Source organism: Pelecanus crispus, chromosome 2 (assembly GCF_030463565.1).
Source record: "Pelecanus crispus isolate bPelCri1 chromosome 2, bPelCri1.pri, whole genome shotgun sequence".
In the NCBI taxonomy this organism is placed as follows: domain Eukaryota; kingdom Metazoa; phylum Chordata; class Aves; order Pelecaniformes; family Pelecanidae; genus Pelecanus; species Pelecanus crispus.
This window is the reverse complement of record NC_134644.1, coordinates 106,976,803-106,988,952: the sequence shown is the minus strand read 5'-3', so window position 1 is coordinate 106,988,952 and position 12,150 is coordinate 106,976,803. Positions and strand designations below refer to the sequence as shown.

At 38.7% G+C, this 12,150-nt stretch overlaps 2 protein-coding genes across 2 annotated transcripts in view; one reads left to right on the top strand and one right to left on the bottom strand.

Annotated features, from left to right (window-relative positions):
- INVS (inversin) overlaps positions 1–4,837 on the top strand; it is a 103,771-nt gene extending 98,934 nt beyond the window's left edge. The window contains exons 14-16 of the mRNA XM_075728337.1: positions 759–991; positions 2,006–2,086; positions 4,722–4,837. Coding sequence (XP_075584452.1) covers positions 759–991; positions 2,006–2,086; positions 4,722–4,837 — 430 coding nt within the window. The remainder of the gene's footprint in view (positions 1–758; positions 992–2,005; positions 2,087–4,721) is intronic.
- Positions 4,838–5,920: 1,083 nt separating this feature from the next.
- The window catches only part of TEX10 (testis expressed 10), a 61,735-nt gene continuing 55,505 nt past the window's right edge, over positions 5,921–12,150 (bottom strand). The window contains exons 12-15 of the mRNA XM_075705459.1: positions 10,924–11,004; positions 8,601–8,782; positions 7,384–7,594; positions 5,921–6,119 (exon numbers count right to left, since the gene is read on the bottom strand). Coding sequence (XP_075561574.1) covers positions 6,006–6,119; positions 7,384–7,594; positions 8,601–8,782; positions 10,924–11,004 — 588 coding nt within the window. The 3' untranslated portion in view covers positions 5,921–6,005. The remainder of the gene's footprint in view (positions 6,120–7,383; positions 7,595–8,600; positions 8,783–10,923; positions 11,005–12,150) is intronic.

Below are 12,150 nucleotides of genomic sequence, written 5' to 3'. Positions count from 1 at the left end.
ATGCCAATATCTGATTGAATACTTGTATCTGATGGAAGGAAAAAAAAACCCAAACAACTCCTTGTTGCTGGTGCCATTAGAGACCAAAGTGGGAAGAAGGTCACATAATCTACTGTTGCCACTTGGAACAAGGCTGTGAGTGCGTGTAAGATCAACGCAGCCGTGGCAAGGTTGGGTCAGGAGACAGGGAGCCTTTGAAGGGGAAAAAAGCGAGAACAGATTGCTGAAAACAAGGTGAGGGGAGCATCTTTAGAGAAGGGATGGAAACCAGCTCAGTTTTCTGTAGAGAAAATGTGCAGTTGAACCCGTAAGAGATTTGGCTTGTCTCTTGCACTGATTGACTGAGAATACAAAGCAGTAAGGCACACGAGAAAATTTGGTGTTATTAAGCTGTGAATACAGTGAATATGAGAAAACAGTATTGATTATACTGTTATATCATAAACATTTATAGGTTTTGTCTTCTCCAGATTTTCTACTTATTATAAAGCAGTTGATAAGCTGATGTTGCAGTACTGTAACTTTTGGTACCTGTAATGCCAGATCTTTATTAGCTGCGTAAAATAGTGGCTGCATCCAGAATTAAACCCTACTTTTTCTCCTGAGCAAACATTTCTCACCTAAATGACTTAGCACATCAGTGGGAGTTCTGTTTTCCCAGTTACTCATGTAATCCACCATGTGAACTGATGCGTAGAAAGCACTGAAGTTACAACAGGTCACCTAAAACAAGTGCTCTTCTCTTTTCTGCTCTCTAGTTACCAGCTAAGACAGGAGTTGTTTCAGCTTCTTAGTGCTAAGCGGCAGTGCAAAGAAGATGAAGACAAATGGAGACAAGAGACAGCTGCCTTCTTCATTCAGGTTGCTTGGAAGAAACAGCTGAACCGTAGCCCTCTGAAGTCAGCTCCTTCATGTAAAAATCTGAAATCTGTAAACAAAACCAGCTCAGCCACAAAAACCAGCAAGCAGTCCATCCTTAAACAGATATATGGTAATTTTGTCTTCACTGTACTTTATTTTAAATAGCTACGCTTTTATTTTTATAGCAGAGTGTTCTCTGTATTTTGGATTCTTCTATACACTTCTTACTAATTGCTAGGGATTTGAACTATTTATAAAAATGAATCTGAATCACAGGTGTTCTGGGTAATTGTGTTTCTGTTTCAGGTTGGAAAAAAACCCAAACAATCCCTCTGTGATTTAAAATGGCTGCTGCTAAAGCTGTTTGAATCACCACATCGCATTATTCCAGCAAGTGTCTTGAGCAACCAAATAATTCTGTTGCCAGAACTGCTCACGTGTATCAATGTGGAAAGAGAATAGAGCAGTTAAACTAGGGATAGCTGGCTGTATCGATGCACAGTGGCTATCTGGATTCATGGTTTAAGCTTTTTTAAGCATTGTTTTAAACTTTTTTGGGGGTTGTATTGATTTTTAAGTATTTCTATTTGAAGAATATGGTCTTGTTCCATGTTAATAACTTTCTTGTTTGAAGACAGCTGGTCTTTATTGGAAGAGCAAGATCATCTTTTATAACACTGCACTGCTTTGCGCTATGCCTGAATGTGCACGGTGCAAAGGAATGCATCACGAAGAAAGGGTAGAGGAAAAGCATTGCTTTTAAACATTGAGTTCCTTTACAGTGTGGATCACTGATGGAGTAAGGATGTGCTAACTACATGTACTTTACTAGGTGGTAAGTCACTTCTATCATGGCTCTGTAGATAGCCAAAAAGGATTAAGTAAGTAAGTAAAGAAATAAAGCTAATAATTTTATTTTCCTTCTTTTTTATAGCAACTGCAAGGTGTATTTTAACTTTAGTTAAAGTTCAGTTGTGGTTGTTACAATTTTCTGTGATACAGCACGTCTCATGAGTTTCCTCATCATAAATGTGAATAATTTTTAGGATAAAATAATGCTGTAGCCTCGTTAAATAGTTTATAGCTATACATAGCCACATCTCTATATGAATAAACACAGAGCTGTTCATATTGTTTGTTAAAGGACATTCTCAGGAAGGCAAAGGGTATCAGCCAACAAGACCTCCTTCTAAGCTGAAACTTTCTGATGTGCAGCTGGTCTCAGGTAGGACACGTACACTTTAAGAATACTTTAATGCTTATGAGATTGGTTTCATCTTAGAAAAGAAAAAAAAAACCTGCTCAAGAACTGGGATCTCGTATCAAAACATGTAACTACTACCAAACTGTTGTGATTGCACGCTCTTTCCTTCACGACTTTTGGACTTACTTGAGCACTGTGCTTTTATCCTTATGTTGAATCATTTACACAAAAACCTATTTTCATTGGGCTGTTACTAGGAAAGACCTTAATATAATGGACTTGCATAGTGATAAGCCAGGTAACATTCACCTGTGGTTAAAATTACTTAGAGATGCTCATGCTTTGGTTCAGCAGCACAAGTATTTACTAGTCCTAGAGAAGTGAAGAGAGTGGATTTCTACATGTGCCAAGAATTTACACACCTGTTTGTTAGAAAGACATGGTTTAGTGCATAGACAAAAACTTGAAAATCCCAAAGTTACTCATCTGATCTCTGCCCTTTCTTCTCACATGGCATAACAAGGTTCCTGCACTGTGCGCAGATTTACGTAAAAGTATTATGAAAGTCATGGAAGGCTGGAACTTTATGCATGTGGCATTATTTGACAGATAGCTTAAAAATTACGCTAGAGTACATGGTCATCTCTCCTACTACTTCTTTACTAAACAGCATTTTTAAGACTTTTTCAAGTGTATTATGCGCTTACTTGGGGATGGGAGCTCTGGTAATGTTAGCCCTTCGCCAGGTGAAGATTTAGCGCCCAGTTGGTCATTTGGTCTTTGTAGTTGCATCACATGTAGTTCAGAGGCGGGCCACAGCTAGATAGCAACAAAACAAATGCTTCAAGGAGACAGCAGTTCAGATACTTTGCAAAGCAAAGCAAAATACATTTTCCACCTAGTTTACAAAACTATTAAGTCAAAAAGCAATCTGACAGTAGACCTATCCTTGAGTTAATTAGAATTGTTTCTGCCTCGCTAAGAGACAGAGGCTTTCTTCTTCCATTGTTTGAAAACTGTTTTAATTAAGAGGCATGACCACACAGGTGTTTGATTGCCACCTCTTCATGCAGACATGAATCTAAATATTAAAAGAGCTTTAGCAAATAATACCTCTTTTCGTTTAACTTTTCAGGACAACAGATCGCCCTGTCTTCTGAAATAAAAAGGCTTTCTTTTGAGGTTTGAGTGTCCTTTGCTTTCATAACTTGGTGACGAATAGGATAGCGATAGGAACTCTGCCCAGTTCCTTTAGAACACTACCTACTTTTATTCACCTAATAGGAGCTCAGGGAACTTTAGCCCTTACTTAAAGACAATAACATGTTTTTCATCTGCCTGCCTTCGTGCATGACAACATTACGTTTGTTGGAAAAGTTCAGAGCTGTCAGTGGCTAATGCCAGGTACTCTGTTTCTGACGTAGGTGCCTGGAGTAGGTCAGAATGGACTGTTCAGTTTGAATCTTCTCTTGCAGAAGGTGCATCTGGGAAGGTGAAGGCTGACTGTCAGCCCTAGTTTTAATGTTCATACAGCTAGTGAAAAATGCATGCAGTGAGCAATCTGTAAGAGGAGACTGACACCAAACTCAGTTAACTTATCAGCATAAGCAGACCAAACACTTTGGAGTGGGGACACACAGAAGGTATTGAAAGGAAATGTATAAATAAGCAAGGGCAGCACAGGGTGGAAAATGAGTGGGCGATAGGATATACAGACATTGGGTGGGTGCTTCGAAATATTCTGGCAAACAGGGCCTTTATGATTGTTACAATTAAAACATTTTGGAACCTGAAGGTTGTTCCTTTTTTTAATTTTTTTTTTTAATTAGATGCCTTTTGTCAGTTCAGTAAATGGCATTTAAAGAGGCTCTCTGCAGCAGGCCAGACAGATAAGCCTGGGTTTTTTTGTTTCACTGTGGACATTAAAGTGTGTTTATAGAGTTGTAAAGGAGGAGGTTTTGCAATTCTTCGCATTAGAAAGACATCCTTAAGCTGTGCTGGGTTCACCCCCTCAGAACAAAACGTTCAGATTTGCACTTGGGATGACCCTGGCAAGAACAGGATAAAGCACTGAAATGTTTGCATCCAATCTCTACAAAACCAGGAAAGGAAAACACACATATTATTTGTAGCACATTACAGTGAAAAAAAACATTGAATGAGTCCAGACATTCAGCCAGACTCAAAACTGAAGAGAACAGTCAGCTGACATTCATTTTTGCTTTCTAATAATTCAGAGACTACTCGCTTTAGCCATGGACTAGTTTCCCCTACCTTCTAGAAATGACCCAGTACCTAAGGTTGCAAAATATTGCGCAACAAAATCTCTTGCTGCTCTTCAGCAACTCAGCCAAGAGCATTGTGTTAGTGACTGAACCGTCAGCCTGGAAACCTTCATTCGTTTATGAGGGGAAACCTCAAGTTAAGCTCCACTATTACAGGCTGAGTTAAACCTAAGCAGTAGCATTCTATGTAAGCTGTACCACACGCCACAGAAACTGAACTCTATTTACAGATAATCACCAGTGAGATGTCAGGAAAAAGGCATGTTCTCTTCCTGGTAGATTCATTGTTTATGAAATCTAGAACCCAGTGTAGATTAAACTTCTTTTTATCCACTAGAGTCACTCATCAAAACCATTTTGTTCTTTTACAGTGAACAACCTACAGTGTGTTAATTTGCTGGAGAACATGGGAAAATCAAAGCAATTTTCATACAACATGAGACCAACTACTGCTGCAAAATCAAAAAATACAAGACTCAAGCACTAAGCAAAACTGAATGTTTGGAATTTTAAAAGCACATTCCGGTACAACTGTTACCTTTCATAATGTACGAGTCATCTATGACATATTAACTTGAAAACATTTTCTATTTTTTTATTATCTCAGCATCACATGCCAAGCAGACTTCTAAGGAGTTGGACTCATTTTGTGTACAAATTAGTTTTTAAATGCAACTGTTAATTTATTTACTGACAAGATGAAATCTGAATTGCATTTGGAAAAAAGACAATGAAGCACTAAGCCCAGCATTACAATAGAATTGCAGGGGCTCCCAAAGTTTTCCATTGTCAAAAGTAAGAATTTTGAATGTGTTCAAACAACACAGTTTCAAAGGAGAGGGAAACTGTACTAAAGATGTAACAGTTCTGAAAGACTGCTGTTCAATTTCACCGCAAATTTATTAAACAGATTTCAAAATCTAAACAGGAATGGAAGAACAGCCTTCACGCTCCACTTCTGTACTAAAGAAACTATTGTTTCTTAGCTAGCTATGGATTTGGAAGGAAGAGATGCTGACAAAAACACTCAGTAAATAAATTGCCTTCCACAGCCTACGGAACTTGTTAGGGGAGCGTTTTCTACCCTTTGAGATTATCACCAGTTTTTTTCTGTATTAGTAACTATTTTTATGCATGCACAAAACGAGTTACTACAGAAAGCAAGAAAAGATGGAACCTATTCTAGAAGAAAGCTTGTTCTTATAATAGCTTTGGAGCTGCCAGCATACAGTATTTACCTTGCACAAAGTATTTAAAAATATGAACCAGCAAAAATTAAAAAATGTTACTCTAGTTTCAAAGTATATTGTTTTCTATTTTTTCTTCTAGTTGGTATTACATAATTCTAATTTTTTTTAATTAATTTGATGCTTCAAAATAATAGACAATGGGAGTCAATATGTCTGTTTCTCTGCAAGCACTTAAGCTTCAAGGAGACTGGATTTTCTTTAACACCCCTCACTGGTCACCAGATCTACTAAACCAACTTCCAGTAATGTCTACTTGCTTGAAAAAGAAGGCAATAGAGGTATGCAGTTCTTTGTAAAATGTTTATTCTGTTTCACTTACAAAAAAATTGACAAGCTTTGTTCCAACGTCTTCCATTCAAAACTAAATAGAAGTAAATGCTTTACAATAAATGCAGTTCGACCTCTTTAATATACCGCGTTTATAGGGCCAGGTCCCTGGGGATGAGAGGCAAGGTAGATGTTGAAACAGTAATGGAGGTCTGTCAGCCACTGCTCTTGAACTTCACCACTCTTCAGTGTCTAGAAAGAAGGGGGGAAAAAAAAAAAAGGTAAAACTCAGTTTCACCAACAGCACTTGCAAAGCTTTGCTTTGTTTTTACAGTTAATCAGGTGTGCTGTTAAAGGTACAAGACGGCCTTGTTCACCTGCACACAGTGACGTTATTCTTCTCATTTATACATTTCAACATGGTATGTCGCTAAAGCCGAAACAGTGAAGCATTACTACTTGGTACACTAAGTCGGTGTTGTGTTGTGAAGTGTGTGAATTACACCAGATGTGTTTTCCTTACTCTTTAATTATAGTGGCTTGCTTACTTTCCAATTCTGCAACTGATAGTCAATTAAAATGCAAATGAGCGTGGTTCTACTAAAGCAGGAGAGCTCAATACCCCAGTCTACATGACAACTACCAACAGACCACCACAGTCCAGTAATTCACTCTCCTTAGCATTCATAAGTTGTTAAAAAACCCCAGCAACCACAAACAACCCACTCACAGTGTAACATCACAAAAACTGGCCGATGCACAATCTACACCAAAGGAAACCAACCACCTCATTCTCTGTTAGAGAATTTCCACGATACTTTCCTATATCTGCTTTTGCCACCACTGAGGTTATGTTTCTGGTAACAGATCTTTTAAAAGCTACTAACGGATACACATAGCTTACTGAAACCTGCGGGACATACAAACTCTCTGCGCTCAAAACTAGTAAGAGCTTTGTGCAAAGGCAGTTTCAGATTTTTGTGGTGGTTTTTTTTTTTTTTTCCCCTGAAGAGAGAAGCAACTGTAATAGTCTCAAAGTCACTGGAATGTAGACACGTGAATAGAAGCGCTGGGTTTTGCAATATTTGAAAGAGAATACATTTTGCACTGTAGATATTTAAGAGTTTGTCTGATTTAATAACATCTTCATACACCTATATACCCCTGCTCCCATAAACAGAAAAGACTAGTTTCTTATTCTGGGACAGCTGTCCCTCAGACCGGCTGTGTAGGTAATCCGCTTCCAGTGCATTTTATTAGGAAGCCAACTATTGTCCAGGGCTGCTGGCCTGGGTGGAAGCTAAACTTCAGGACTCTCTCATCTGTGCAATGACCACAGGAGCTCGGACAAATAGCAGCCTTCTACACAGCCTGGACTTCCAAGAGAAATAAAAGACAATCGTAACTTGTGTTTTGCTAAACATTTGTTCTTCGGTGTTTTCAGTAATTTGTTTGCAGTCATTTTTAAACCTTGTATACCCTTGTAATCTGTGGGAGACAAGAAGAAGCTTCATACCATGATGTCCTTGATAATCTGTTGCACCAGAAATTCATTTGTGATCATATGGCTCCTGAGCTGACCGTGTTGCATTAGTAAGCGAAGCAACTGAGCAACAACGGGCAGTTCTTCCCGACAGATCCTGCTCACTTGCAGACTCTGCAGCATCAGTCTCAGTAATCGTGGCAGGAGTGCTAATGCAGAAATACACGATCCCCACAGCATGTCCCTGAGAGAAAAAGGGAAAAAAAATTGAAATGATCGAGGACATGTATTTCAAGTATGCTTCTGTGAACGAGCCTCATAGCTGCACAAGGAAACGTGCCTCTGAATTCAATCATGCCAATTGCCTTCACCATAATTAGTGCCGAAGCAGAAAATTTGTACCAGAAAACGCTAAACTTGAAAATATTCTAAAATTATGTACAGCACTAGAGAAAATTTAAGGTCCTGCCCTGGAGATGCAAGTGTTGCTGAAGCTCTTACACAGGGTAATTTCTGCTTGATGCAGCTGGGAAGCTGTTTTTGTTTCAGTCATTGTTCAGGTACACCTGAATCTTTAAGACTCATACGAAATCAAACAATGGAATCGGCTTTTTGTGATACACAAGTCATTAAATACAGTATGTGAAGGAGGGCTCCAGCTTTAAAAACATGTCTTAAATTTTAAGTAAGCTTTGAACAACTTTCTTGTATATGGAACAGTTAGAGGAAAAATCTGAAGTTTAAACTGTTTAAAAGTAATTTCTGTTATACAAGTAAATAAACTTATTTAAATCCGGCATCTGTAGCTTTTTGGGTTTTTTAAATCAAATGAATTTGCAGTCTATAAAATGATGCCTGAGAAGTTTTGTTAAAGCTGAAATATCAAATCAGTTAAGAGTACAAGCTTATAAAGCCAAATCCTTTGCTTGTTGCTTTTCAATGTATCTAATGAAACTAAAGGCTAAAGCTAAATATTAAGGTGTAAACATCTGCCTTTCTACAGTCAGGATGGTTCTGACACCTAACTAGAACAATTTGAGAAGAAACCTTCTTCAGTTATTGTTTTAAATAATTCCAGCTAACTTTGCAGCTGTTTTTCTTAAGTCCAAGTACTGTTTTGAAGTAAGCACAAAACAGACAGCAAAAGAAATTGGGGGGATGTGTGTGAGGGTATCCTTTCATTTTACATCTCTAAATACTTGTGGGTATAAAGGCAGAGACAATTAACATGGTAAGAAAAGCAGCATTACCTTTTCTGTACATGTTCTGCATCCTCTTTGTCTAAAGTTAGCAGAAAGTACAGAAGACTGTAACAACAAGAGGCTAAGAACTTGTGGAGGTTTTCACTTAGGATGCAAGCTTGATCCAAGAGCTTATTTATGGCACATAGAACAGATCCAGCTGTGCTATCAGGTATTACAACCAATCCAACCTGTATTAAAACAAAAAAAAACCCAAGTTCATCACTTTATACACAGTTTTCTTGCTGGTATACAAGCATGCCTAGAGCTGAATGAATCTCCTTCATATCATAACATGTGTTACTTCGTCCAAGTTCTACACATCATGGCATTTTTTTCAAATCCTTGTGTTCTTAAGAAATTGCCACCCATACCAACAGAAGGTTAAACCGGCATCTTCATTCCATCCCCTCTAAATAAACATTCATCTCAAACATATTTTAAAAAACCCACTACTTTGAGCCTTGCTCTGAAAGATGATACAGGCACAAACAGAATCTTTTGGACAGAACAGGTCTTTCCTTTTAAGCCATGTATCATGGGACACAGCAGCCCTTCTGTGTCTTGAAACGGCAGCAAGCAGTCACCGAGGCAGAAGGAAGCTTGGATTTACTCTCCAGAAAGAAAAGCTTCTACTGGATCGTCATCAGGGTGAGTCTCCTTAGAAATCCGACAAGCTCAACAGGAATGAGAGCATTATGAGCAGAGTTAAATTAAAGCTAATGAAACATATGGTGGGCCCACAGTTGGGGTGATACTCTTCTCTTGTTAAAATGAGAACATCATCTTGAGTAAGGATTTTATAGGCATGATAAATAATTTAGAAAAAATTCTTTTTTTTCTGTAGAAGCAGTGGATTAGAAAGCAGTTTAAGTTTTGAAGTGCTATTGAGTAACTAGCCTAGATTTTTGTCCTGTAGAGCCATAAAAAAAAATTAATGCATTGCTAATGTGGCACCATTTATCTTATTAAAAAACTAATTTGAAGAGTTTTAGAGTAGCCTAATTCGCTCACCTGCAAGTACATTGTTTTAAGCTGACAGAGACGGTTCAGTTAACAAGGTCAGCTGTTTCTTTTAGAAATGTTTAGAAAAAGATCAATAAAGTACAAGCTACAGAAATGTGGAGCGTATTTCATTGGTATGATTACTCATGAGAGGTGAAAGACAAAGAACAGTGATGGGTTCAAACTTTTAAATACTTCTGATATAAGATGCTAGGTGTATTTCAAGGCCACAAGTGTGCATCGCTGTCCCAAGCTGACCCTGCACCAGCCAGCTGCAGAGGTAGGAGAAGGCTGGTGTTCCTGCGTGACACAAGATGGACAGCAACTATCACCAAGACCCTGCTGACTACTATTTGGACATTGATGCACTAAATAATAAAAATTATGATGTTCCTGACCAACCACAAATAGGAAATAATGATAGTGAGCTAGACAGATGTCTGCATGTAAAGAAGCATCCTGAAGATCAAATTAGCCACTGCTGATGAAACGTGCTAGTCAGCCAGTCTGCAAGATGATGTGAACACAGACATTTCAATTTATACAAATCCAGTAGATGAGACTGCTCACACAAGTTCCCATATAGGATGTTGGTTGCTTGGTGTCTTTCTTCCCTGTTAGGTGTCATCATCCAGTTAGAGATCTTGGGCAGCAGTCAAATCAACTATAAAAATCCACGTAACTGTTTGCTCTCAAAGCGTGTAGTAGAACACATAAGCTGATTTAAAAGTTGTGATTTAAATCAACACCTACCCCCAAAAATCCAGACTACAGTTATAGGTAAAGCTACTCCCTAGGGAAGCTGTGGTCTAGTAATTTTTCAGTAGGCCTCCATACAGGGAACTGCGGATACTTGTTAGATCGCAGAACCATCTCAAGGGGAGGACAGACAGGCAGCACCACGGGTAACTGCCAGTTCTGGCCCTTGCAGTTGTGTTACCCAGCTCTGGCTTTGCCATCCCCACCCTCAGCTCAGGGAGTATTCAGGATTAGAAGGAGAAGACAGACTGTAAAACTCATCTAGAGCTGCTAGTCACTCTTTTTTGAAAACAAAACCAAACTAAACCAAACCAAGAAACCTTACATTTATGGCTGTCTTGGCTTGAAAACAAGCTGAACTACTCAAAAATCAGAGGCGGTGGGGGGCAGGGAAATCCATGTAAGTTTGGATACCAACAGTTATCAGATTTTTATTTTTAAAACCACCTATCCTGTTGAAATTTTTTGCAAATATTGAAATATATGGAGCAAGTGGATTTGAGGGTTAATGAGACCATTACAAAATTTATCACAAGGAAGCTAACACAGAAGACAAAATGGTGCTTACCAGGTATTTACAGATGCCAGTCTGGAGAATGTCAAAACACTGACTTTGTGAAGGTACAGTGGACAAGCTGTGACAGATCATCTGTTTAAATAAAACAAAGTTATATTTGAGTACTCTAATGCAACCAGCAACCATTCCCTGTGTAGTCATACTTTGTTGACAGACCTAAATACTAAGTACCTACGGGGACACATAACAGCTTTGTCTCAAAGTATTGATTCTTTACAGTGTATAAGAGTAACATTGCCAACATCAATTGTTCAGTGTTTAAAGAGATGACAGCCTACACAATTAGTTTTTTTGGTAGTGACTTGCTTAATTTTACCTACATGATAGAAGTAGGAAGGCCAAAAATATTCTGTCCAGCTACAGCGCCACACCAAGCCTCCAGGTGCCTTTCCTCAGAGCTGAAGAATTTCAGAAAATAACTTCCCAAATAACTTTATCAAGCATGAACCAGAAGAATTACAAGCAAATGGGACAGAAAAATAATATAACAAAAGAAGAAGGTAGCAAAGATCCATTTCCAACTTATTTTCCTCTACACTGCCAAAAATGTCATGTCCAAAGACGATTCGACATGTCATACTACAAAGGGAAAACTTGTTTTACAAACTGCCAAAAACGTTCTGGTGCTTATATAATCAGGCACTAGCAAACTGTACTAGCTGCCCAGAGGCATGATGGAAAGAGTTTTCTTTTTTAAAAAAGTGACTCAGACCTTCATTTTTTAGCAAAAAACATATGAGTGCCAATGGCCGGGTTGGGGGGGGGGGGTGGGGGCAGCGACCTAAAAAAAAAAAGAGTTGACCAAAACCCCATGAAATGCTATATGGCTCCTGGATAGGATAAAGAAACCAGAGCTCTAGTAGATCTGCTAGTTAAGCTGTACTACAATTCTCAGCAGACGGCTTTCTCTGTTCCTCTTTTCTTTCCCATCTATTCCAATAATTTGCAAACCAGTCAGAGAGCTTGGATGACCTCCCTCTGTTTACATTCACTGCTTAGCCCACCAGTGTCAACTGAAGCCTCCAGGAAGCAATGCACGCAGCGCAAGTGTGTCATTAGACCATTAGCAGTCATGGCGTCCTGCTAAGGACAAGGAAGATGGAAGGACCAATACATGAGGAATGAAATCTGTTTGTGCGTAAGGGAATCGGAAAGAGAACAAGCAAGGTCGGGCATTTGAGGGAGGGAAGAATTTAAGTCCCCGAGTTTTACAAATAT